Genomic DNA, 26,399 nt, shown 5'->3' on the forward strand with positions numbered 1-26,399 from the left:
TTTGGGTGAATTTTGGGTGGATTTTTGTGGATTTTTGGGGGGATTTTCGGTGGATTTGAGGGTGGATATTGGGGGAATTTTGGGGTGAATTTTTGGGGGATTTTGGGTGGATTTTTGGGGGATTTTTGTGAGAATTTTGGGTGGATTTTGGGGTGGATTTGGGGCAGATTTGGTGTTGATTTGTGGGAAATTTGGGGTGGATTTTGGGATGGATTTGGGGGTGGATTTTGGGTGAATTTGAGGTGGATTTTGGAGAAATTTTGAGGGAATTTTGGGTGGATTTTTGTGGATTTTTGGGGGGGTTTTGGGTGGATTAGGGGGTGGATATTGGGGAAATTTGGGGTGGAAATTGGGGGATTTTTGGGGTGAATTTTTGGGGGATTTTGGGGGGATTTGGGGGTGGATATTGGGGGATTTTGGGTGGATTTTTGGGGGATTTTGGGTGGATTTTTGTGAGAATTTTGGGTGGATTTTGAGGGGAATTTTGGGGTGGATTTGGTGTTGATTTGTGGGGAATTTGGGGTGGATTTGGTGTTGATTTGTGGGGAATTTTGGGTGGATTTTGGGATAGATTTGGGGTGGATTTTGGGATGGATTTGGGGTGGATTTTGGGGGAATTTGGGGGGGAATTTTGGGTGAATTTGAGGTGGATTTTGGAGAAATTTTGGGGGAATTTTGAGGGAATTTTGGGTGGATTTTTGTGGATTTTTGGGGGGATTTTGGGTGGATTTTTGTGAGAATTTTGGGTGGATTTTTGGGGGATTTTTGGGGGGATTTTGGGTGGATTTTGAGGGGATTTTGGGGTGGATTTGGGGCAGATTTGGTGTTGATTTGTGGGGAATTTTGGGTGGATTTTGGGATAGATTTGGGGTGGATTTTGGGATGGATTTGGGGTGGATATTGGGGGAATTTGGGGGGGAATTTTGAGTGGATTTGAGGTGGATTTGGGAGAAATTTTGGGTGGATTTTGGGTGAATTTTGGGGTGAAGTTTTGGGGGAATTTTGGGGTAAAATTTGGTTTATTTGAGGTGGATTTTGGAGAAATTTTGTGTGGATTTTGTGGTTGATTTGGGTGGAATTTTGGGGTGGATTTGAGGTGGATTTTGATGGATTTTGGGGGAATTTTGGTGGAATTTTTGGGGAATTTCTGGGCTGAATTTATGCTGGACTTGGGGCGAATTTTGGGGTAGATTTTGGGGTCACCCTTGAGGTTTTGGGGAGAATTTTGGGGGGAATTTTGGGTGGATTTCGGGGTCACCTGCGGGGTTTTTTGGGCTGGATTTGGGCTGGATTTTGGAGGAATTTTGGGGCGGATTTTGCGTGGATTTGGGGTGAATTTGGAGGAATTTTGGGGGAATTTTTGGGCTGGATTTGGGTTGATTTTGGGGTGAATTTTGGGTGGGTTTTGGGCTGGATTTGGGGTGAATTTGGAGGAATTTGGGGGGAATTTTTGGGCTGGATTTGTGCTGGATTTGGGTTGAGTTTGGGGTGAATTTTGGGTGGTTTTTGGGCTGGATTTGGGGTGAATTTGGAAGAATTTGGGGCGAATTTTGGGCTGAATTTGGGTTGATTTTGGGGTGAATTCTGTGGTTTTTGGGCCCCCCAGGTGCTGAAGCTGTGCTCGGCCGTGCTGGAGGCCGGGCGGGTTCTGGAAGGTTCCAGCCGCGCCTTCGCCGCGGGGCTGCGGGGGCTGGCGGGGACCCCCCGGGGGGACCCCCTGGTGCGGGTGAGACCCCAAAAAATCCCAAATTCGGGGGGTCCTGGGAGGGGGAGACTCAAAAATCCCAAAATTTGGGGGGTCCTGGGAGGGTGAGACCCCAAAAAAATCCCAAATTTGGGGGATCCTGGAGAGGTTTGAGGGCCCTTGAGGGGAATTTTGGGGTCCCTGGGGTGAATTTTGGGGATTTTGGGGTCTCTGGGGTGAATTTTGGGGGTCCCAACCCCCCCTGCTCCCCCCCATTCCCACAGGAGGCTCTGACCAAGTTCTGTGATTCGCTGGAGCAGATGATGGACAGCCACGAGGTCTGCAGGCCACGCCCCCCTACACCAGGCCACGCCCCATTCCCTAATCTCACCCATGTCCTTTAAGCCACGCCCATTCTGTCTAAGCCACACCCACTATCTTTAAACCGCACCCAATTCCCTTGTGCCACACCCATCTCCTTAAGCCACACCCATTTGCCACACTCAGATCCTCATTCACTGCTGGCCACGCCCTCTTGTTCTGACCACGCCCATTCTCCTTAAGCCCCACCCCTTATTTGCATAACCAGGCTCCTTGCTATACCACACGGCTCTGATATGACCACGCCCATCTGTAAGGCCACGCCCATCTCCACACAATTACCTCAACCACGCCCATTTTTTTTCCAACAAACCACACCCATTCCCATGAGGCCACGCCCATTCCCCCACAATGCCGCTCCCATTTCCCTGACCACGCCCATTTCCCCAGCAAGCCACACCTCATTTTCAAAACCCCACCCACCACTGCCCCTCCCCTTTTCAAACCCCACCCTCTCCAATGCTGACCACGCCCCTTTGTGACCTGACCACGCCCCTTTGTGCCCTGGCCCCGCCCCCAGGAGCTGCTGAGCTGCACCCAGAGCGCCCTGAGGAGGCACCTGGAGCCGCTGCTGAGAGAGTGAGGGGGATTTTGGGGAAATTTGGGGGGATTTTGGGGAAATTTGGGGAAATTTGGGAAATCCGGGGGGGATTTTGGGGGCATTTCGCTGGTCCTGGGTGGATCTGGGGCAATTTGGAGAGGATTTGAGTGGGGGGGTTTGGCATTTCAATCCCCTTTTTTTGCGTTTTGGTCCCATTTTTTCGGGTTCTAATCCCATTTTTTGATGTTTCAATCCCATATTTTGGGGTTTTAACCCCATATTTTGGTTTTTTTCCAGCTCCCTGCACTTGGTGGGCCGTGACCACGGCCCTGTGTATCCCAGGGTGTTTCAGCCCCATTTCTGACCCATTTTTTGATATTTCAATCCCATATTTCAGGGTTTTAACCCCATATTTTGGTTTTTCTCCAGCTCCCTGAGCTCAGTCCGTGCTGCGGGCCGTGACTGCAGCTCTGAGTATTCCCAGGGTGTTTAACTCCCATTTCTGACCCATTTTTGGCAGTTTTAATCCCATTTTTTTTGGTTCTAATCCCATTTTTTCAGGTTCTAACCCCGTTTTTTGAAATTTTACCCCATTTCTGTTCCATCCCAGCTCCCTGCGCTCGGTGCGCTCTGCAGGCCGTGACTGCGGCTCTGTGTGTTCCCAGGGTGTTTAACTCCCATTTCTGACCCATTTTTTTGGGTTTCAATCCCATTTTCTAGCGTCCTAATACCATTTTTTCGAGTTCTAATCCATTTTTTTATATTTTCCCCCCATTTTTTGATGTTTTCACCCCATTTTTTGATGGTTTTCCCCAGCTCTCTCCGCTCGGTGGTCTCCGCAGGCCGTGACCGCGGCTCTGTGTGTTCCCAGGGTGTTTCAGTCCCATTCCTGACCCATTTTTGAGGGTTTTAATCCCATTTTTTCGGGTTCTAATCCCAATTTTTGATGTTTCAATCCCATATTTCAGGGTTCTAACCCCATTTTTGGTCATTCCCAGCTCTCTCCGCTCAGTCTGTGCCGCAGGCCGTGACCGCGCGCGTGCGGCCGAGGCCCTGCAGGGTTTCAGGGGGGGATAATTCCCATTTCTGACCCATTTTTGGGGGTTTTAATCTCATTTTTTCAGGTTCTAATCCCATTTTTTGAGGTTCTAACCCCGTTTTTGGTCATTCCCAGCTCCCTGCGCTCGGTGCGCTCTGCGGGCCGTGACCGCGCGCGTGCGGCCGAGGCCCTGCAGGGGGCGCTCCAGCACCACGCCGAGGTTCCGCGCAGGCGCCCCCTGGAGGCCAAGGAGGCGGCGGCGGCGCTGGGCGGGGCCAGGGGCGTGGCCAGGGCCCGCGGGCTGCAGCACGTGCTCAAGGTGGGCGGGGCCTAATGGGGTGGGCGTGGTCAGGGGCTGGGGGACGTGCTCAAGGTGGGCGGGGCTTCAATGGGGAGGTGTGGCCAGGGTTAGGGGCTGGAGCGGCTGCTCAAGGTGGGCGGGGCCTAATGGGGTGGGCGTGGTCAGGGGGCTGGAGCGGGTGCTCAAGGTGGGCGGGGCCTAATGGGGAGGGCGTGGTCAGGATTATGGGGCTGGAGCACGTGCTCAAGGTGGGCGGGGCTTAGCTTGGGCGGGTGTGGTCAGGGACAGGGACTAGAGCATGTCCTCAAGGTGGGCGGGGCTTAATGGGGAGGGTGTGATCAGGGTTGGGGGCTGGAGCACGTGCTCAAGGTGGGCGGGGCCTAATGGGAGGGCGTGGTGAGGGGGCTGCAGCACGTGCTCAAGGTGGGCGGGGCTTCAATGGGACGGGTGTGGTCAGGGGACTGGGGCACGTGCTCAAGGTGGGCGGGGCTTCAATGGGGAGGGCGTGGTCAGGGTTAGAGGGCTGGAGCACGTGCTCAAGGTGGGCGGGGCATACATGAATGGGTGTGGTTTCAATTGGGTGGGTGTGGTTTAAATGGAGTGGGTGTGGTCAGAGCCATGGGTTGGACAATGTCCTCAAGGGGGGTGGGGCTTAGCAGTGGTGGGTGGAGCTTAATTGGGATGGGCAGGGCCTAAATTGGGTGGGTGTGGTCAGGGCCAGGAGCGAGTCTGTGATGTGAATGTGGGCGGAGCTTAATTGTAGTGGGTGGGGCTATAAAAGTCGGGGTGTGGCCGCGGGGCTGGACTGCATCTAAAGGTGGGCGTGGCTTAAAATGAGTGGGCGTGGTCAGGCCTTGGGCCTGAACTATACCCTAAAGGTGGGCAAGATTTAAATAGAAGTGGGTGTGGCTTAAGTAGAAGTGGGTGTGGCTTATTGTTACGACAGCCTAAACGTGGGCGTGGTTTAAATGAGGGTGGGCGTGGCCAGATAAATGGGTTGGGTTATGTCCTGTCAGTGGGTGGGGCTAGAATGGGTGTGTTTTGGGGGCGTGGCTTAACCTAGTTTAAAGGGGTGGCACCAATCAGGGTAGGTTATTAAAGGGGTGTGATCAGTGGGCGTGGCCTCGAGGGGCGTGGCCTGGCCCCACCCTCACCCGTCCCCTCCCCCACAGCTGAAGCTGCTTCAGGACCAGCAGAAAACGGAAATTCTGCAATTTGTGAGCGAAATTTGGGGGTTTTGGGGTCCTGGGAAGATTTGGGGGGTCCTGGAAGGTTTTGGGGGTCCCAGGTGGATTTTGGGGGGTCCTGGGGGGATTTTTGGGGGGCTCTGATGATCTTGGAATTTGGGAGGTTTTGGGGGGCCCAGGGGGGGTTTTGGGGGGTCCTGAGTGGATTTTGGGGGTCCTGTATGGATTTGGGGGGGGGTCCTGTAAATTTTTGGGGTTCCTGGGTTGATTTTGGGGAGATTTTGGGGGATCCTCAGAGTTTTTGGGGGGCTCTGAGGGTCTTGGTGTTGGGGAGGATTTGGGGGGCTCCTGGGGGATGGGGGGGGTGGATTTAGGGGGATTTGGGGGGTCCTGTGGGGGATTTTTGAGTGCCTGAATTTGGGGAGGGGTCTGGGGGTCCCTGTGGGGTTTTGGGGGGTCCCGAGGGTGCCGCTGACCCCCCCTGACCCCCCGTGACCCCTCCCCTGGCCCCGCCCCCAGGTGCTGTCGCTGTGGGAGGCTCAGGCCGCGTTTTTCAGCCGCGGCCACCAGGGGGCGACAGCGACGCGCGATTACCGGGGGCACCTGGGGGCGCAGGTGAGCCCAAAATATCCCTAAAAAATCCCAAAAAAACCCCCAAACCCCCCCAAAAAATCACCAAAAAATCCCCCAAAACCCCCAGGGACCCCCAAAACCCCAAAACACACACAGAACTGTCACTACCGGGGGCACCTGGGGGTGCAGGTGAGCCCCCAAATATCCCTAAAAAATCCCAAAAAAACCCTAAACTCCCCAAAAATCACCAAAAATCCCCAAAACCCCAAACCCCAAAACACACACAGCACTGCAGAACTGTCACTACCGGGGGCACCTGGGGGTGCAGGTGAGCCCCAAAATATCCCTAAAAAATCCCAAAAAAAAAACCCTAAACTCCCCCAAAAAATCACCAAAAAATCCCCCAAAACCCCCAAAACCCCAAAACACACACAGAACTGCAGAACTGTCACTACCAGGGGCACCTGGGGGCGCAGGTGAGCCCCAAAATATCCCTAAAAAATCCCAAAAAAAACCCCAAAATCCCCCAAAAAATCACCAAAAATCCCCAAAACCCAGGACCCCAAAACCCCAAAACACACAGAGAAATGCAGAACTGTCACTACCAGGAACACCTGGGGGCACAGGTGAGCCCCAAAATATCCCTAAATAACCAAAAAAAAACCCCAAAATCCCCAAAAAATCACCAAACAAAATCCCCCAAAACCCCAAAACACACAGGAACTGCAGAACTGTCACCTACCCACGGGACACCTGGGGACGCAGGTGAGCCCAAATATCCCTAAAAAATCCCAAAAAATCACCCCAAAAACCCCAAATCCCTCTAAAACACCCCATAGATCCCACCAAAATCCCAAAAAAGCCCAAAAATTAAAAAAAGAACCAAAATGCCTCCCCAAAAACCCCAGGGACCCCCAAAACTCCCACACCCACCCTGAGCCGTCACTACTGGGGACACCTGGAGGGACAAATCAAGCCCAGGAAACCCCAAAATTCCACCCAAAAACCCCAAATCCCTACAAAACCCAAAGAACCCGAAAAACCCCAAAAATCCCTCAAATCCAAAACACCCAAATCCCCCCCAAAAAACCCAAAAAAAACCCAAACCCTCAAAATCCCCCAAAAACCCTCCAGCCCCCCCCAGAGGTGATTTTGGGGTGTTGAGGTTTTGGGGGGTCCCAAATTTTGGGTTTTTTGCCCCAGTTGGAGCAGGGGCAGCTGGAGGGGGCGCGGAGGCGCCGGGACCTGGAGCAGCGGCAGCAGCTCCTCCTGCAGCAGGTGGGCGTGGCCAGAGGGGGCGTGGTCATGGTGGGCGTGGTTTATGAGTGGGCGTGGTCTACTCAGGGGCATGGTCAAGTGAATGGGTGTGGTTTAAATGTAGGGGCGTGGCCTAAAAGCAATGGTGGGAAAGCACTTTGGTTTGAATGTGGGCGTGGCTTGTGTGGGCGTGGCTTTGGGGCGTGGCCAGTTGTGAATGGGCATGACCAAAAATGGGGCGTGGCTAAATTCAAGGCGATGCGTGGTTAGTGGCGTGGTTGGTGGCGTGGTCTCTCAGGGCTGGTCATGAATGGGCGTGGTTAATGTGGCTGGCTAAAGCAATGGTGGGAAAGCACTTTGGTTTGAATGTGGGCGTGGCTTGTGTGGGCGTGGCTTTGGGGCGTGGCCAGTTGTGAATGGGCATGACCAAAAATTGGGGCGTGGCTAAAATCAAAGGAGATGTCAGTAGTTTGTTTGAGAGTGGGCGTGGCCTTGGTGGGTGTGGTCATATACAAGGAGTGTGGCCTCTGTGGTGGGCGGGGCTGGGAGTGATTGACAGCACAGTGGGGGTGTGGTCACTGTTGATTGACAGCTGGATTGGTGGATGCGGTGTGGCCAGCTGTGATTGACAGGCCGTGAGCTTGGATGATTGACAGGTGGTAGGGCAGAGTCATGATTTGATTGACAGCTCTGCTGGAGTTGATTGACAGCTCTGAGATGGCATCTGTTTGATTGACAGCTTGAAATGGGATCCATTTGATTGACAGCTTGGGGTGGGATCTGCTTGACTGACAGCTTGAAATGGGATCCGTTTGATTGACAGGTCAGGGAGGGGTGGGGCTTGAACCCTTGTGTGAGGGGCGTGGCCAGGCTTTGACTGACAGCTGTGTTGGACTTGATTGGCAGCTTGAGGTGGAGCCCATTTGATTGACAGCTCTGGGAGGGTGCATGGCTTGTGTGGGTGGGGTTGTGGGCGGGGCTTGTGTTGATTGGCGGCTCTCAGGACCTATCACAGGAGGAGGTGGGCGTGGCCTCGGGGGAGGCGGGGCCTCAGGCTCCGCCCATGGAGGGTTACCTGTACAAGAGAGCGAGCAACGCCTTCCGCACCTGGAGCAGGTACTGAAACGCCCAAAATACCCCAAAATCACCCCAAAATACCCCAAAATCATCCCAAAATCACCCCAAAATACCCCAATTTTCCCAAAAAAGCCCCAAAATGCCCCAAATTTTTCATTTTTTCCTCCCCTCCAGGCGCTGGTTCTTCATCCAGAGCAACCAACTGCTGTACCTGAAACGGGCCCGGGTGGGTCGGGGGTCCGGGGGGATTTTGGAGGATTTGGGGTCTAGAGGGATTGGGGTGATTTTGGGGTCGTGAGGATTTTGGAGCACTTGGGGATTTGGGGGTCCCAAGGGATTTGGGAGATTTGGGATCAGGGATTTGGGGGTTCTGAGGGAGTTTGGGTCCTGGAGATTTGGGGAGATTTAGCGGTCTGGAGGTTGGGGGTCCTCGGGTGTGGGGAATTTGGGGACTTTTTGGGGTCCTGAAGGATTTTTGGGTCCTAGGGGATTTTGGGGGTCCTGGGTGGGTCTGAGAATCCTGGGGAGGTTTTGGGGGTCCCAGGGGGTTTGGGGAGATTTTGGGGATCTGAGGGAATTCGGGGGAATTTGGGAAAATTTTGGGGATTTTTGGGGATCCTGAGGGGATTTTGGGCATCTGGGGTCCTGAGGATTTTGAGGAATTGGGAGGATTTGGTCTGAGGGGATTTGGTGTCCTAGGAGATTTGAGGGTCTGGGGGATTTGGGGGTTCCTGGAAGAATTTTGGGGTGAATTTGGGAGCTCTGGGGGTTCCTTGGGGAGGATTTGTGTCAGATTTTCGCGCTGATTTATTCCGTTTATTTTCACATTTTGGGGGTTTTTTTTGGGTATTTTTCACCCCGAATTCAGGGTTTGGGGTTTGGGGGGTTCGGGATTTTTTGGGGTGACCCCGAATGAGATTTTGGGGTGCCCAGGACCCCCCCACGGTGGTGATCGAGGACCTGAGGCTCTGCACGGTCAAACCCTGCCCCGACCTCGAGCGCCGCTTCTGCTTCGAGGTCGTCTCCCCGTCCAAGTGAGACCCCAAAAAAACCCCGGGGGGGACCCCAAAATCCTCCTGGGGAACCCCAAAAATGCCCCAAAATTTCAGGGGATCAAAAAACACCCGAGGGACCCCAAAAAAATCCCAATTTTTAAAGGCGGAAGCTTAAAAAAATCCCCCTAAAATTCACAAAATTGTCCTTGAGGGACCCCAAAATCCTCCTGGGGGACCCCAAAAATTCTCAGGGAACCCCAAAATTCTGGGGTGGGACCCCAAAATCTCCCAATCCTCAAAACCAGGGAGCTCCAAACCCCCTTGGGATCCCCAAATCTGCCCCAAAACCACAGGAAAAGACCCCAAAATCCTGCAGGGGACCCCAAAATCCTCCTGAGGACCCCAAAAACTTCAGGGAACCCCAAAATTGTGGGGTGGGACCCCAAAACCCCCCAATCCCCAAAACCAGGGAGCTCCAAACCCCCCTGGGATCCCCAAATCTGCCCCAAAATGGCCCCAAAACCACAGGAAAAGACCCCAAAACCCCCTTGGGGACCCCAAAATCCTCCTGGGGACCCCAAAATTCTGGGGTGGGACCCCAAAACCCCCCAATCCCCAAAACCAGGGAGCTCCAAACCCCCCTGGCATCCCCAAATCTTCCCCCAAAATGGCCTAAAATTGCAGGAAAAGACCCCAAAACCCCCCTGGGGACCCCCAAAACCCCCTTGGGGACCCCAAAATCCACCTGGGGACCCCAAAACCCCCCAATCCCCAAAACCAGGGAGCTCCAAACCCCCCTGGGATCCCCAAATCTTCCCTAAAAAAACCCCAAAATTACCTCAGAATCACCCCAAAACTGCAGGAAAAGACCCCAAATTCCCCCTGGGGGACCCCAAAACCCTTCGGGGCACCCCAAATTTCCCTTTTTTATTTTCCCCCTTTCCCAGGTCGTGCGTGCTGCAGGCGGACTCGGGCTCGGGGCAGCAGCGCTGGCTCAGCGCCGTGCAGAGCGGGATCGCCTGCGCCTACGGCCAGGACGTGGTGGGAGCCCAAAAATACCCCCAAAATAGCCCAAAAACCGCCCCAAATAGCCCAGAACAGCCAGGGGGACCCCAGGACCTGATGGGACCCCAAAAACCACCCCAAATACCCCAAAACTACCCCAAATAGCCCAGAACAGCCAGGGGGACCCCAATAACCTGGTGGGGACACAAAATAGCCTAAAATAGCCCAAAAACCGCCCCAAATAGCCCAGAACAGCCAGGGGGGCACACACAGCCTGGTGGGGACACAAAAATACCCTAAAATAGCCCAAAAACCGCCCCAAATAGCCCAAAACCACCCCAAAACCACCCCCAAATACCCCAAAACAGCCAGGGGGGCACACACAGCCTGGTGGCGACACAAAAATAGCCTAAAATAGCCCAAAAAACACCCCAAATACCCCCAAAATATCCTAAAATACCCCAAAAACCACCCCAAATAGCCCCAAAATACCCCAAAAAAGCCAGGGGGGCCCCCAGGACATGGTGGGGACACAAAATATTCCTAAAATACCCCAAAAACCGCCCCAAATCCCCCCAAAATCCCCCCAAAACCCCCCAAATCCCCAAAATCCCCCCCCAAATTTACCCCAAATCCCCAAAAATCCCCCCAAACTCCCCCCAAACTCCCCCCACCCCCCCCCGGCCGGGCCCCCCAATGTCCGTGTCCCCCCCAGGCCCCCCCCAGGTCGGGGTCGCTCTCGGGGCGCCCCCCGGAGCCCCCCCCGGTGCTGGGGGCGGTTCTGGGGCTGGAGGGGAACGGGAGCTGCTGCGACTGCCGGGACCCCCGGCCCGAGTGGGCCAGCGTCAACCTGGGCATCACCCTGTGCATCCAGTGCTCCGCCATCCACAGGTACCCCAAAAACAACCCCGAACCCCAAAAACATCCCTGGGAAAAAATACACCCCAAAAAACCCAAAAATCCCCCAAAAAATCCCATCAAAATCCCATTATCGGGAGCTGAAATACACCCAAAATCCTCACCCTGTGCATCCAGTGCTCCGCCATCCACAGGTACCCCAAAAACAACCCCGAACCCCAAAAACATCCCTGGGAAAAAATACACCCCAAAAAACCCCATCAAAATACAAAAAATCCCGTCAAAATCGCATTATTGGGCATCAAAATATAGCAAAAATGCACTAAAATCCTGAATTCATGCTCACCCTGTGCATCCAGTGCTCCGCCATCCACAGGTACCCCAAAAACACCCCGAACCCCAAAAACATCCCTGGGAAAAAATACACCCCAAAAAACCCCATCAAAATCGCATTAAAATCAAAAAAATCCCATTAAAATCGCATTATTGGGGACAAAAATACACCAAAATAAACCTAAATACACCCAAAATCCTCACCCTGTGCATCCAGTGCTCCGCCATCCACAGGTACCCCAAAAACACCCCTGAACCCCAAAAATAGAAAATATCCAAAAAAAACCCCATAAAAATACAAAAAACCCCGTCAAAATCGCATTATCGGGAGCCAAATAACACTAAAATAACAATTCATCATCACCCTGTGCATCCAGTGCTCCGCCATCCACAGGTACCCCAAAAATAACCCCGAACCCCAAAAATAGAAAATAGCCAAAAAAACCCCCGTCAAAATCGCATTAAAATCAAAAAAATCCCATTAAAATTGCATTAATGGGACTTGAAATACAGCTAAAATCCTCACCCTGTGCATCCAGTGCTCGGCCATCCACAGGTACCCCAAAAACAACCCCGAACCCCAAAAATAATAAAATCCCTTAAAAACCCCAAAAAAATCCATAAAAATACAAAAAATCCCATTAAAATCCCATTATCGGGCATCAAAATACACCAAAATAAACCTAAATACACCCAAAATCCTCACCCTGTGCATCCAGTGCTCCGCCATCCACAGGTGGGACACCCCAAAAATAACCCTGAACCCCAAAAACATCCCTGGGAAAAAATACACCCCAAAAATCCCCGAAAAAATCCCATTAAAATGGCCGCTGGCTGACCCCCCCTCCCCGCAGGAGTTTGGGCGTTCACTTCTCCAAGGTTCGGTCGCTCACCCTCGACTCGTGGGAACCCGAACTGGTGAAGGTGGGCGGGGACTGGGAGGGACTGGGGGGGACTGGGATGGAACTGGGTTATACTGGGATAAACTGGGATCAAACTGGGAGGGACTGGGATGGACTGGGATGGGATTGGGAGGGACTGGGATAAACTGGGATCAAACTGGGAGGGACTGGGAGGGAACTGGGGGGGAACTGGGATGGACTGGGAGGGACTGGGATGGACTGGGAGGGACTGGGATGGACTGGGAGAGACTGGGATCAAACTGGGATGGACTGGGTTATACTGGGGTGGACTGGGATGGACTGGGATAAACTGGGATCAAACTGGGATAAACTGGGATGGACTGGGATGGAACTGGGAGGGACTGGGATGGACTGGGAGGGACTGGGGGGCACTGGGATAAACTGGGATAAACTGGGATGGACTGGGATAAACTGGGATAGACTGGGATGGACTGGGAGGGACTGGGATCAAACTGGGACGGACTGGGATGGAACTGGGAGGGACTGGGGGGACACTGGGATAAACTGGGATCAAACTGGGATGGGATTGGGAGGGACTGGGATCAAACTGCGATAAACTGGGATGGACTGGGAGGGACTGAGATGAGATTGGGAGGGACTGGGATGGACTGGGATTAACTGGGATGGACTGGGAGGGAACTGGGATGGACTGGGAGGGACTGGGATCAAACTGGGATAAACTGGGATCAAACTGGGATGGACTGGGATGGAACTGGGATGGACTGGGTTATACTGGGGCGGACTGGGATGGACTAGGATAAACTGGGATCAAACTGGGATAAACTGGGACGGACTGGGAGAGAAATGGGGGTTACTGGATTATACTGGGATGGACTGGGAGGGACTGGGATGGACTGGGTTGGACTGGGTTATACTGGGAGGGACTGGGATGGACTAGGATAAACTGGGATCAAACTGGGATAAACTGGGATGGACTGGGATGGACTGGGAGAGAACTGGCGGTTACTGGATTATACTGGGAGGGAACTGGGACAGGCTGGGAGGGACTGGGTTATACTGGGAGGGGCTTTGGAGAGAATTTGGGGGATCTTGAGGGGATTTTTGGGGGGAATTCGGGGTTTCCCAGCTGATTTGGGGGTGATTTCAGAGTATTTTGGAGTCCCCAGGTGATTTTAGGGTGTTTTGGGGGTATTTTGGGGTGATTTGGGGTAATTTTGTGGTATTTTTGGGTGATTTTGGGGTCCGCAGCTGATGTGCTCCCTGGGGAACCTGGCCCTGAACGGGATTTACGAGGCGCGGGTGGAGGAGATGGGGGTGAAGAGACCCCCCCCGAGCTGCTCCCGGTGAGAAACCCCCCAAAAAATCACCCCAAAAATCCCAAATTCACCCCAAAAATCCCAAATTCACCCCAAAATCACCCCAAAATCCACCCTGAGACCCCCCCAAGCTGCTCCGGTGAGAAACCCCCCCAAATTCACCCCAAAAATCCCAAATTCACCCCAAAATACCCCAAATTCACCCCAAAATCCACCCCAAAAATCCCAAATTCACCCCAAAAACCACCCCGAGACCCCCCCCGAGCTGCTCCCGGTGAGAAACCCCCCAAAATATCCCAAATTCACCCCAAAAATCCCAAATTCACCCCAAAAATCCACCCCGAGACCCCCCCCGAGCTGCTCCCGGTGAGAAACCCCCAAAAATCACCCCAAAAATCCCAAATTCACCCCGAAAAATACCCCAAAATCACCCCAAAATCCCCAAATTCACCCCAAAAATCCACCCTGAGACCCCCCTGAGCTGCTCCCAGTGAGAAACCCCCAAAAATCCCAAATTCACCCCAAAAATCCCAAATTCACCCCAGAAAACCCAAATTCTCCCCCAAATCCCCTGAGACCTCCCCAAGACCCTCAGGACCCCAAAGATGCTGCCCAGGACCCCCCAAATCCCCCCCCAGGACCCCCAAAATTCCCCCAGGACCCCCCAAACCACACCCAAATCCCTCTCAGGATCCCCCAAACTCCTCCAGGACCCCCAAAATCCCCCCAAACTCCCCCCAGACCTCCCCAAAACTCCTCTGGGACCCCCTGGAACCCCTCAAAGCTCCCTCAGGACCCCCAAATTCCCCCCAGGACCCCCAAAATTCCCCCCAGAGCCCCCCCAACACCCCTCAAACCCCCCAGGACCCCCAATTTCCCCCCAACACCCCTCAAACCCCCCCAGGACCCCCTCAAATCCCCCCAATCCCCCCCAGGGCCCAGCGCGAGAGTTGGATCCGCGCCAAATACGTGGAGAAGAAATTCCTGAGGGGCGTGGCCGGACACGCCCCCAGGCCACGCCCCCCGCGGCAGGGACACGCCCCCAGAGCAGGCCCCGCCCCCCGAGGGAGCCCCAACCAAGGTAAAGGGGTGGGGTGGGGAAAGGGGGAGGGGCTTGAGGTAAAGGGGAGGGGCTTGTGTAAAAGAGGTGGGACTTGTTGTGAAGGGGCGTGGCTTGCTATATATGGGTAGGGCTTGTTGGAAAGGGGCAGGGCTTGGTAAGAAAGGGGCGTGGCTTGTTGTAAAGTGGGGATTGTAAAGGGGTGAGGCTAGTTTATGAAGGGGCGTGGTCTGATGGAAAGTCAACGTGGTTGATGCAAAGGGGCGTGGCTTCGTGTAAGTGGGAGTGGCTTGGTGTAAAAGGGGCTAGGTTTTCTATGAAAGGGTGTGGCTCAATGTAAAAGGGCGTGGCTTAGTGTCAGTGGGCGTGGCTTGGTGTAAAAGGGGCTGGGTTTGCTATGAAAGGGTGTGGCTCAATGTAAAGGGGCGTGGCTTAGTGTAAATGAGCATGGTTTGTTGTGGAAGGGGCGGGGTTTGTTGTCGGTAGGGGGGGTATTGTGGTCTCATAAAGGGGCGTGGTTTGCTATAAAAGGGATGGGGCTGTGTAATGGGGGCGTGGTGGAAATGGGTGTGGTTGTAAAAGGGGGGAGTTGTTGTAATGGGAGGTGCTTAATGAAAATGGGTGGGCTTGATTTAAGGGTGGGCTTGATTATAAGTTAGTGTTATTATGTCAGGTGTGGCTTATGGGGCATGGCTTTAGTTAGGCTTGAATTCTGTTTGGGGTTGTTACAGGTGCTGTGGGAGTGGCTTCACAGCGATGGCGTTGTTCCTTGGTGGGGGGGTTCATTCGATCTATTGGGGCGTGGCTTCTCAACCAATGGGCATGGTTGTTTGCGGGCATCTGTTGTGGGCGTGGCTTCACAACTAATGGGTGGCTTATTCTGTGGTGGGTGTGGTTATGGTCTCATTTTGGATGCCTCAAGTGGGCGTGGTTTAAGCACTGGTCCTATTCCTCCTGTGGGGTGGGCTCCAAAACGTGGGCGTGTTTTCTGTGTGGCGTGTTTCTGTTTGTGACATGGTTTTCTGTGGGGTGGTGTGGTTTTCGTGGGTGGGGTGTCTCCCACGGTGGGCATTGTGGGAGGGGGTCTTCGCAATGTGAGGGTGTGTCTTCCACAGTGGACGTGGGTTTCTGCGGGTGGGTGTGGTTTTTGTTAGGTGGGTGTGTTTTCTGGGGTGGGCGTTGTTTCCCGGTGGTGGGCGTTTCTCGCTGGTGTGGGGTTTTCTGCTGTTGTTGGGCGTGGTTTTCTCCAATGTGGGCATGGTTTTCAGTGCGTGGGGTGGTTTCTGCTGTGGGTGGGTGTGTTTCCTGTGGGTGGCATGGTTTACCCGTGGGTGGGTGTGGTTTCCTTCAGGTGGGTGTGGTTTTCTGTGGGTGGGCGTGGTTTTCCGCGGGTGGGCGTGGTTTCCCGCGGGTGGGCGTGCCTCACCATTTGTGGGCGTGTCCCCCAGGTGCGCCCCCCGAGGCGGCCGAGCCCGAGGGCGCCCCCTGCCTGCACCCCGGGGCGCTGCTGTCCTGGGCCGCGCGGCGGCGCCGCCTGCGCACCATGGCCGAGGCGCTGGCCCAGGGCGCCGACCCCGGCTGGGCCAACGGCGCCGAGGGAAACCGGACACCCCTGCTGGAGGCCGTGGCCGTGGTAACTGGGAGCACTGGGAGCACTGGGAGGGAACTGGGAGGAACTGGGAGCAACTGGGAGGGAACTGGGAAACACTGGGAGGGAAACTGGGAGGAACTGGGAGCAATGGGAGGGAACTGGGAGCAACTGGGAGGGAACTGGGAGCACTGGGAGCACTGGGAGGGAACTGGGAGGGAACTGGGAGCAACTGGGAGCAAACTGGGAGCAACTGGGAGAGAACTGGGAGCACTGGGAGGGAACTGGGAAAGAGCTGGGAACACTGGGAACAAACTGGGAGCACTGGGAGCAACTGGGAGGGAACTGGGAGCGAACTGGGAGCACTGGGAGGGAACTGGGAGCAACTGGGAGCAACTGGGAGCAACTGGGAGCAAACTGGGAGCACTGGGAGGGAACTGGGAGAGAACCGGGAGCACTGGGACACAACTGGGAGCACTGGGAGGGAACTGGGAGGGAACTGGGAGCACTGGGAGGCAACTGGGAGGGAACTGGGAGAGCTGGGAACACTGGGAACAAACTGGGAGCACTGGGAGAAAATGGGAGCAAACTGGGAGGAAACTGGGAGCTGGGGAGGCTCTTGGAGGGTCTCCTGTTGGGTTTTGGGGGTCCCAAGGGTTGGGGGAGTTATGGCAGCACCCCCCTGCTGCAGGCCGTGCTGGCGGTAACTGGGAGCACTGGAGGGACTGGGAGAGAACCGGGGCACTGGACACAACTTGGAGCACTGGGAGGAACTGGGGAGCATGGAGGAACTGGGAAGGGTCTTTGTTCAGTTTTGGGGGTTCCAAGGGGGGTTATGGCAGCACCCCCCTGCTGCAGGCCGTGCTGGCGGTAACTGGGAGCACTGGGAGCACTGGGAGGCCGTTTCTGTTTTGGGGAGGGGTCCCTGACCCTGTGTCCCCCCCCCTTCCCATTCCCTGAGAATTCCCTGCTGGCCTGCGAGTTCCTGCTGCAGAACGGGGCCAGCGTCAACCAGAGCGACAGCCACGGGCGGGGCCCGCTGCACCACGCCACCATGCTGGGACACACCGGGTACTGGGAGCCACTGGGAGGGAACTGGGAGGGAACTGGGTGATACTGGGAGGGAACTGGGAGGCACTGGGAAGGACTGAGAGGGACTGGAAGGGCACTGAGAGGGACTGGGAGCAACTGGGAGTGACCAGGAGGGACTGGAAGAGACTGGGAGGGAACTGGGAGGCTCTGAGAGGGACTGGGAGCAACTGGGAGTGACCAGGAGGGACTGGAAGAGACTGGGAGGGAACTGGGAGGCACTGAGAGGGACTGGGACCAACTGGGAGCAACTGGGAAGGACTGGGAGAGGACCTTAAAACCATCTTCATTTGGTGAATGGTGGTGTTGCACACCCCTAAGCTGATTGTGTGCAAAGCTAAGCAGGGTCTGCCCTGGTCAGAGCCGGTATGGGTGACCTAAATGGGGTTATTTAAAGAGGGTTCACCTTGTTTGCTTGGAGGGTGGTTTGTTTCCTTTTGGGGGTCCTGCTGCTCTTTAGGGATCCCTATTGCCTTTTATCGGGGTTCCTGTTCTGGTTTTGGGGTGCTGTTATTTGGGGGCAGTGCCTAAATACCTTTGGGGGGGTGTCCCTGTTCCCTTGGGCTGCACCTTTAACCTTTAGAGAGTTTCCCTTCTAATATTGGGATCTGTATTATTTTTGAGGATCCCTATTTCATTTTTGGGTTCTCTATTCCATTGCTGGGTGTCCCTTTTCTCTTTTGGAGATGCAAAACCCCCAAATCTCTCAAAATTCTCCCCATTTTGGGGGGTCCATAGCGCAGTTTTCCATATGGGAAGCTAAGCAGGGTCTGCCCTGGTCAGGGCCTGGATGGGTAACCTCAATCTTGCTACATCCCCTCGAATCTCGGTATCTCCCCCGACCCCAATGTCCCTAAAATGTCCCAAAAATGTCCCCAAAACGCCCCCTCAATGTCCCCCTCCCCAAATTGCAGCCTGGCCTGCCTGTTCCTGAAGCGGGGGGCCGACGTTAACGCGGTGGACGCGGACGGGAGGGACCCCCTGACCATCGCCATGGACTTGGCCAACGCCGACATCGTCACCCTGTGAGACCCCCGGGGGGCGCCCTCGGCTGGGGGGAGGACACCCCAAATGTGACCCCTCCCACCCAAAAGTGACCCCAAATTCCTCCCCAGGCTGCGATTGGCCAAGATGAGAGAGCTGGAGGTGGCCCAAGGACAGACCGGTGGGTTTGGGGGGTCTCGGGGATTTTGGGGTGGAATCTGTGGGTTTTGGGGTGGATCTCTGATTTTTGGGGTCCCAAACTCGGGGTCCCCTCCCCTGCCGCCCCCAGGTGACGACACCTACCTCGACATCTTCCGCGACATCTCCCTGATGGCCTCGGACCACCCCGAGAAACTCGCCCGGGCCCCGCCCCCCAAACACTCCACCCTCTAGCCCCGCCCCCTCACCAAAGCCACGCCTCCCTCAGAAAAAGCCACGCCCCTTTTACGAGCAGTAGCCAATGGAATAAAGGCTGGGTTTGATCAAAATTCACTGGGGTGACCTAGGACTGACCCCGCCCCAAACTGTCCCCAAAATTGGGGATCCCAAAATTGGGAACCCTCTTGGTGATCTAGAACTGGAATCCCACCCAAAATGGGGACCCCAAAGTGACCTAGAACTGACACCCCCCCCCCAAAGGTTGTGTGACCTAGAACAACCCCCCCAACACCAAAAAAACCCAAAACCCCCAAAAAAACCTCCAAAACCCCTTGAAAAACTCCCAAGATAATCCCAAAAAAAAGCCTCCAAAAAACCCCTAATGCCCCAAAATCAAGGGACTAAAAGACCTGAAAACACCCTAAAACCTAGGGAAAAAAATCTGAAAAAACTCCAAATAACCCAAAATAACCCCACCAAAAGCCAAAAAAACTGAAGAAAACCCTAAAAATCCAAGAAAATAAAAACCCACCAAAAAATAAAGCCAAAAAACCAAAACCCCTCAAAAAAACCGAAATACCTCAACCCAGAAACCCCAAAATAACTCCAAAAAAAAAAAAACCTGAAAAAGCCCCCAAAAAATCCCCCAAAAACCCAAAAAACAAAAAACCACCCAAAAATCCTAAAAAAAGCCCCAAATACCCCAAATTGAGGACTATAAAGACCCAAAAAACCTAAAATTAAGGGGAATGGAAACCCAAACCTCAAAAACCCCCCAAAAAGTCCCAAAAACCATGCCCCACCCCCCAAGTCATTTTTGGGGTCCCCCCCTTGCCCTACCCCTTCCCCCATAAGGACGAGATCCGGGCTCGCATTTTGGGGTGATTTGGGCGGTTCTAGAGCGGCTCAGGGGGGCTGGGGGGGGGCTCGGGGGGTGCCGGGGGCAGGGTGAGGATGAGGAGGCTCGAGGCCAGGAGGAAGGCGCCAGCCGCCAGGAAGGAGACGGTGAAATCGCCGGTGACGTCACGGAGCCAACCTGGGGGGAAATGGGGGTGTTGGGGGGCTGGAACCGCCCAAAATGGCGGAGGGGGCTGGAATCGCCAAAAATGGCGGCATTGGGGGGGGGGGGGGGTCAGGAACCGCCCAAAATGGCGGCGTTGGGGGGGGGGTCAGGAACAGCCCAAAATGGCAGCATTGAGGGGGGGTCAGGAACAGCCCAAAATGGTGGGGGGGGGGGGCTGGAATCACCCAAAATGGCGGGGGGGGGGCTGGAATCACCCAAAATGGCAGCATTGGGGGGGGCTGGAACCACCCAAAATGGTGGCGTTGGGGGGGGTCAGGAACCACCCAAAATGGCGGCGTTGGGGGGGTCGGGAACCACCCAAAATGGCGGCGTTGAGGGGGGTCAGGAATCACCCAAAATGGCGTCGTTGAGGGGGGTCAGGAACAGCCCAAAATGGCAGCATTGAGGGGTCGGGAATCACCCAAAATGGCGGCGTTGGGGGGTCGGGAACCGCCCAAAATGGCGGCATTGGGGGGGTCGGAATGACCCAAAATGGCGGCGTTGGGGGGGTCAGGAACAGCCCAAAATGGCAGCATTGAGGGGGGGTCGGGAATCACCCAAAATGGCGGCGTTGGGGGGTCGGGAACCGCCCAAAATGGCGGCATTGGGGGGGTCTGGAACCACCAAAATTGGGGGTTCTGGGTCACCCAAACCATCCATGACCCCCAACCCACCCTTAGGTGCTCCCCCAATGGGTTTGAAACCACCCAACACAATTGGGACCACCCCCATGTTGAGTTCTAGATCCCCCAACCCATCCATGAGCCCCAACCCACCCTTGGGTGCTCCCCAATGGGTTCTAGGTCATCCATGACACCCCAATCCAAGACTTGAGTGCCCCCCATATTGAGTTCTGGATCAACTAACCCCCACCACCCCAAAACTCAAGTTCTAGACCCCCCAACTCCCCCAGTTTTCCCTCACATTCCACACCACCCAACCCCAATCTTGCCCCCTTTCTCCCACTCCCCACCACGTTCTAGACCCCCTCAACTCCCCCAAACTCCATCATGTTCAAGACCCCCAACTCCCCCAGTCCTTCCCAGGTTCTGGACCCCCAATCTTCCTCCTTTTCTCCCAGCTCCCACCATATTCTAGACCCCCAACCCCCCAAAGCTCCCCCATTTTCCAGACCCCTAACTCCCCCAATCCCCCCCATTGCCCCCCAGTCCCCCCCAGCCCTGCCCACACTCTACACCCCCCAAACCCCCAATCTCCCCCAGTCCCCTCCAGTGCCCCCCAATCCCTCCCAGTTCCCCACCACATTTTAGACCCCCAAACCCCCAATCTTCCCCATTTCTCCCACCCCCCCACACTACATTCCAGACCCCCCAATCCCCCAAACTCCCCCATGTTCAAGAGTCCCAACTCCTCCAGTCCCTCCCAGTCCCCCCCAGTCCTGCCCACATTCTAGACCCCCAATCCCCCCCAGTCCCCCCAATCCCTCCCAGTCCCCCTCAGTCCCTCCCAATTCCCACCCAGTTCCCTCCAGTCCATCCCAGTGCCTCCCAGTCCTACCCACGTTCCAGACCCCCCAAACCCCCAATCCCCACAATCCCCCTATTTCCCCCCAGTCCTGCCCATGTTCTAGACTCCCCAAACCCACCCAAATTCCATCATGTTCTAGACCCCCAACTCCCTTAAACTCCCCCCACATTCCAGACCCCCCATTGCCCCTGTCCCCCCATTCCCCCCAGTCCTACCCACATTCTAGACCCCCCCAAACCCCCAATCCCCCCCAGCCCCCTCCAGTGTCTCCAATCCCTCCCAGTTCCCCACCACATTTTAGACCCCCAAACCCCCAATCTTCCCCCATTTCTCCCACCCCCCCCACATTCCAGACCCCCCAAACTCCCCCATGTTCAAGAGCCCCAACTCCTCCAATCCCTCCCAGTCCCCCCCAGTCCTGCCCACATTCTAAACCCCCAAACCCCCCCAGTCCCCCCAATCCCTCCCAGTCCCCCTCAGTCCCTCCCAATTCCCACCCAGTTCCCTCCAGTCCATCCCAGTGCCTCCCAGTCCTACCCACGTTCCAGACCCCCCAAACCCCAAATCCCCCCCAATCCCCACAATCCCCCATTCCCCCCCAGTCCTGCCCATGTTCTAGACCCCCCACACCCGCCCAAATTCCATCATGTTCAAGACCCCAACTCCCTTAAACTCCCCCACATTCCAGACCCCCCATTGCCCCCATTCCCTCCCAGTCCCCCAAACCCCCAATCCCTCCCAGTCCCCCTCAGTCCCTCCCAATTCCCACCCAGTTCCCTCCAGTCCATCCCAGTCCCTCCCAGTCCTACCCACGTTCCAGACCCCCCCAAACTCCCAATCCCCCTCAGTGTCCCCCAGTCCCCCCCAGTTCCCCTCTACATTCCAGACCCCCCCAGTCCCCCCATTGCCCCCATCGCCCCCCGTACCGGCCAGCGGCGCCCCCAGCAGGGACCCCACGCTCTCCACCATCTGCATGACGCCGATGGCCATGGCCGCCCGTCCCGCGCCCACCACCTCGGCCACGCCGGCGAACTGCAGCGGCGCCACGGCCCCGGCGCAGCCGCCGTACGCCGCCGCCAGCGCCAGCAGCGCCCCGAAACTCGTCCCCAGCGGCGTCGCCAGCGCCACCAGCCCCGCCAGCGCCGCCCAGGCCGCCAGCTGCCGCAGCAGCACCGCCGCCGGCCGCTCCGCCAGCCAGCCCGCCAACAGCCGGCCGGCGCCGTCCAGCGCGGCCATGGCGGCCACCACGGCGGCGGCGCGCTGACCGTCGCAGCCCAGCTCCAGCGCGCGGCCGGCGCCGTGCACGAACGGCACGTAGTAGCCCAGATCCAGCAGGGCGAAGGCGGCGGCGTAGCGCAGGAAGGGCCCGTGGCGCAGCAGCCGCGGGACGGTTCCCGAAGGTTCCGCGAGCTCCGGAGGGGCGCGGGGAGGAGGGCGGAGCAGGGCGGCGGCGGCCACGAGGTGCAGGGAGACGGCGGCGAGGAGGAGGAGGGCGCCGCGCCAGCCATAGGAGTCCAGGGCGGGAGGGAGGAGCGGCGCCAGAGCCAGGCCCGAGACGGCGGCGCCGGAGACGGTGACGGAGGTGGCGAGGGCGCGGCGGCGCGGGAACCAGCGGGACACGGCACCCAGGGCGGGCGTGAAGGACAGCGACCAGCCCAGGCCTGAGGGATGGAGAGGGTTCTAGAATGTTCTATGGGGTTAGACAAGGTTTAGGAACCAGCGGGACACGGCACCGAGGGCGGGCGTGAAGGACAGCGACCAGCCCAGGCCTGAGGGATGGAGAGGGTTCTAGAATGTTCTATGGGGTTAGATGGGGGTTTGGGGGGTTCTAGAATGTTCTGTGGGTTATGTGAGGTTTAGGAACCAGTGGGACACGGCGCCGAGGGCAGGAGTGAAGGACAGGGACAAGCCCAGGCCTGAGGGATGGAGAGGGTTCTAGAATGTTCTGTGGGGTTAGACAAGGTTTGGGAACCAGCGGGACACGCAGCGCCCAGGGCCGGGCGTCGAAGCCACGCAACAGCCCAGGCCTAGGGGATCGGAAGGGGGGTCCTGAACCGTCTCATGGTTTCAGATGGGGGGGGGTGCTAGAAGCGATGGTTAGCAGATGGGGAACCAGGCAGAGGGACCTGGCGCCAGGCGCAGGGTTGAAGGACCGACAGCTCCAGGGCGCGGGGAGGGGGACAGGGCGGTCCGGAATGTGCAGGGAGTAGGTGAGAAGAGGGCGCCGCGCCACCAGGGTCCACGAGGGGGGCGGCGCCAGGACAGCCGAACGGCGGCGCCGGGAGAGGGTGGAGAGGTGCAGAATGGTCCTGGGGTAGCGTTGGAACCAGCGGGACACGGCACCGAGAGCAGGAGTGAAGGACAGCGACCAGCCCAGGCCTGAGGGATGGACAGGGTTCTAGAATGTTCTATGGGTTTAGAGTGGGGTCGAGTTTATGGGTTAACTAGGGGGAACAGCGGAACGTCCCAGGGCGGGCGTGAAGGACAGCGACCAGCCCAGGCCTGAGGGATGGACAGGGTTCCAGAATGTTCCATGGGGTTAGATGGGGTTTTGGGAACCAACGGGACACGGCACCGAGGGCAGGAGTGAAGGACAGGGACCAGCCCAGGCCTGAGGGATGGAGAGGGTTCTAGAATGTTCTGTGGGTTAGATGGTTTTAGGAACCAGCGGGACACGCACCCAGGGCAGGGTGAAGGACAGCGACCAGCCCAGGCCTGAGGGATGGAGAGGTTCTAGAATGTTCTTGGGGTTATGGAGTGTAGGAACCAGCGGGACACGGCACCCAGGGCGGGCATGAAGGACAGCGACCAGCCCAGGCCTGAGGGATGGAGAGGGTTCTAGAATGTTCTATGGGGTTAGATGGGGGTTTGGGAACCAGCGGGACACGGCGCCGAGGGCGGGCGTGAAGGACAGCGACCAGCCCAGGCCTGTGGGGACACCGGGATGGGGAGGGTTGGGAGGGTTCTAGATCATTCTGTGGGGTTATGTGAGGTTCAGGAGGGTTCTAAGTCATTCTATGGGGTGAGGGTTTGGGGTTTAGGTCCCCAGTCCCTCCCAGTACCCCCCAATTCCCTCCCAGTATATCCCAGTACCTGTCAGCCCCCCCAGGCTCAGGTACAGGTGTTCCCCAGTATATCCCAGTATATCCCAGTACCTGTCAGCCCCCCCAGGCTCAGGTACAGGTGTTCCCCAGTATATCCCAGTATTAGCCCCCAGTCATAGCCCAGTACCTATCGATCACGCACCCCCCAGGCTCAGGTACAGGTGTTCCCCAGTATATCCCAGTATACCCAGTACCTGTCAGCCCCCCCAGGTCAGGTACAGTGTCCGATCCCCAGTATATCCCAGTATTCACCCAGTATAATTCCCAGTATATCCCAGTATAGCCCAGTACCTGTCAGCCCCCCCAGGCTCAGGTACAGGTGTTCCAGGCGGGTGGCGAAGGCTCCCAGGAACAGCCCCGCCCCCGCCATGGCCCCCCCGGCCATGGCCACGCCCCTGGGGCCGAACCGGGCGCTGAGCGCTGCCGCCAACGGGCCTGGGGGGGGGAATGGTGTTACTGGGAGCACTGGGAGCACTGGGAGTGCCCCACCCGCCCCTCCCGGTGCTCCCAGTTCCGCCATTATCCCCCATTACCCCCAACTCATCCAGTGCTCCCAGTTCCCCCCATTGCCCCCAATTCTCCCATTACCCCCAGTGCTCCCAGTCCCCCCCAGTCCATCCCAGTCCCTCCCAGTTACCCCCATTCCCCTCCCAGTCCATCCCAGTCCCTCCCAGTGCTCCCAGTTCCTCCAGTTCCCCCATCGCCCCCAATTCCCCCATTACCCCCAGTGCTCTCAGTCCCTACCAGTCCTTCCCATTGCCCTCCCCAGTCCTGCCCAGTTCCTCCCAGTGCTCCCAGTTCCCTCACAGTCCATCCCAGTCCCCTCCCAGTGGGTCCCAGTATTCCCAGTGTCCCTCCCAGTGCCCCAGTGCGTCTGTCCGTCTGTCAGCCTCCCTTACCGCCAGGGGCAGGAGCCCGCCCAGTGTCCCCATTACCCCCATTACCCCATTACCCCTAATATCTGTCTGTCCGACTGTCCATCTGTCCATCTTACGCCGAGCTGCAGCACCGCCAGGGGGCGAGCCCCCAGTGTCCCATTACCCCCTCACTCCCATGCCCCAATGTCTTCAGTCCTGTCCGTCTGTCCCCTTACCGCCGAGCTGCAGCGCCGCCAGGGCGAGCCCACCCAGTGTCCATCACCCCATCCCCCATACTCCCAGTTCCCCACCCAGTATTCCCCATCCCTCCATGTCTCTCTGTCATTGTCCATCTGTCCTCGTCTGTCCCTTACCCTGAGCTGCAGCGCCGCCAGGGGCAGGAGCCCGCCCAGTGCCCCCCATTACCCCCATCACTTCCCAATGCCCCAGGTGTCTGTCTGTCCGTCTGTCCATCTTTCTTACCGCCGAGCTGCAGCGCCGCCAGGGGGCAGGAGCCCACCCAGTGTCCCCATTACCCCCATCACTCCCAATGCCCCCAATGTCTGTCCCTCTGTCCGTCTGTCCATCTTACCCCTGAGCTGCAGCGCCGCCAGGGGGCAGGAGCCCACCCAGTGCCCCCATACCCCAGCCCATCACTCCCAATGCCCACCATTTTCTTCGTCCAGTCGTCATCTGTCATCTCCTCTGTCCATCTTTCTTACCGCCGAGCTGCAGCGCCCCAGGGGCAGGAGCCCACACCCCATTCCCCATCACCCCAGTATCCCAGTCCTTACTCCCATGCCCTGTCTGTCAGTCTGTCTCATCTGTCCTCTGTTCTTACCACGAGCTGCAGCGCCGCCAGGGGGCAGGAGCCCACCCAGTGTCCCCATTATCCCCATACCCCATCCCATTACTCCCAATATGTCCGTCCTTCCATCTGTTCCCCATCTGTCCGTCTGTCCCTCTTACCGCCGAGCTGCAGCGCCGCCAGGGGGCAGGAGCCCACCCAGGCCTGCGCGCGCGCCGCCGCCCCGAAGGCGCCCCCCAGCGGCGGCAGGCACAGCCCGAGCGCGCGCACCGAGCCGCTCACCAGCGCCACCTGCAGGAACGCGGCCGAGAGCGCCGGGAGCGCGCCCGGGGGGAACGGCCACGAGGGAGCCAGCGCGGGGGAGGGACAGACGGACAGTGAGGGGACAGAGGGACACAGAGGGGACACAGGGACACTGGGCAATGGGGGTCACAGGAGTGCACCTGGGGGGAACGGCCACGAGAGAGCCAGCGCGGGGGGACAGACGGACAATGAGGGGACAGAGGGGACAGAGGGACACTGGGCAATGAGGGTCACAGGAGTGCACCG

The 26,399-nt window shown here is 57.1% G+C and overlaps 2 protein-coding genes across 2 annotated transcripts; one reads left to right on the forward strand and one right to left on the reverse strand.

Annotated features, from left to right (window-relative positions):
• Nucleotides 1-1,606: 1,606 nt before the first annotated feature.
• ACAP1 (ArfGAP with coiled-coil, ankyrin repeat and PH domains 1) lies at nucleotides 1,607-18,644 on the forward strand (the record flags this gene model as incomplete). Its single annotated transcript, XM_064737396.1, has 20 exons — nucleotides 1,607-1,726; nucleotides 1,969-2,022; nucleotides 2,586-2,644; nucleotides 3,781-3,964; nucleotides 5,119-5,163; nucleotides 5,653-5,748; nucleotides 6,910-6,984; nucleotides 7,967-8,079; nucleotides 8,215-8,266; nucleotides 8,974-9,074; nucleotides 9,983-10,076; nucleotides 10,756-10,931; nucleotides 12,086-12,155; nucleotides 13,364-13,458; nucleotides 14,367-14,512; nucleotides 15,940-16,124; nucleotides 17,041-17,150; nucleotides 18,083-18,193; nucleotides 18,284-18,333; nucleotides 18,442-18,644. Coding segments are annotated over 20 exons (2,040 nt in total), but the record flags the coding sequence as incomplete, so codon positions are not given.
• Nucleotides 18,645-19,414: 770 nt separating this feature from the next.
• On the reverse strand, nucleotides 19,415-26,276 carry LOC135460537 (monocarboxylate transporter 13-like; the record flags this gene model as incomplete). The annotated part of the gene is made up of 4 exons (XM_064737412.1): nucleotides 19,415-19,566; nucleotides 22,008-22,742; nucleotides 24,477-24,620; nucleotides 26,012-26,276. Coding segments are annotated over 4 exons (1,284 nt in total), but the record flags the coding sequence as incomplete, so codon positions are not given.
• Nucleotides 26,277-26,399: the final 123 nt, after the last annotated feature.

Source organism: Zonotrichia leucophrys, unplaced genomic scaffold, assembly GCF_028769735.1.
Source record: "Zonotrichia leucophrys gambelii isolate GWCS_2022_RI unplaced genomic scaffold, RI_Zleu_2.0 Scaffold_55_320004, whole genome shotgun sequence".
NCBI lineage: Eukaryota > Metazoa > Chordata > Aves > Passeriformes > Passerellidae > Zonotrichia > Zonotrichia leucophrys.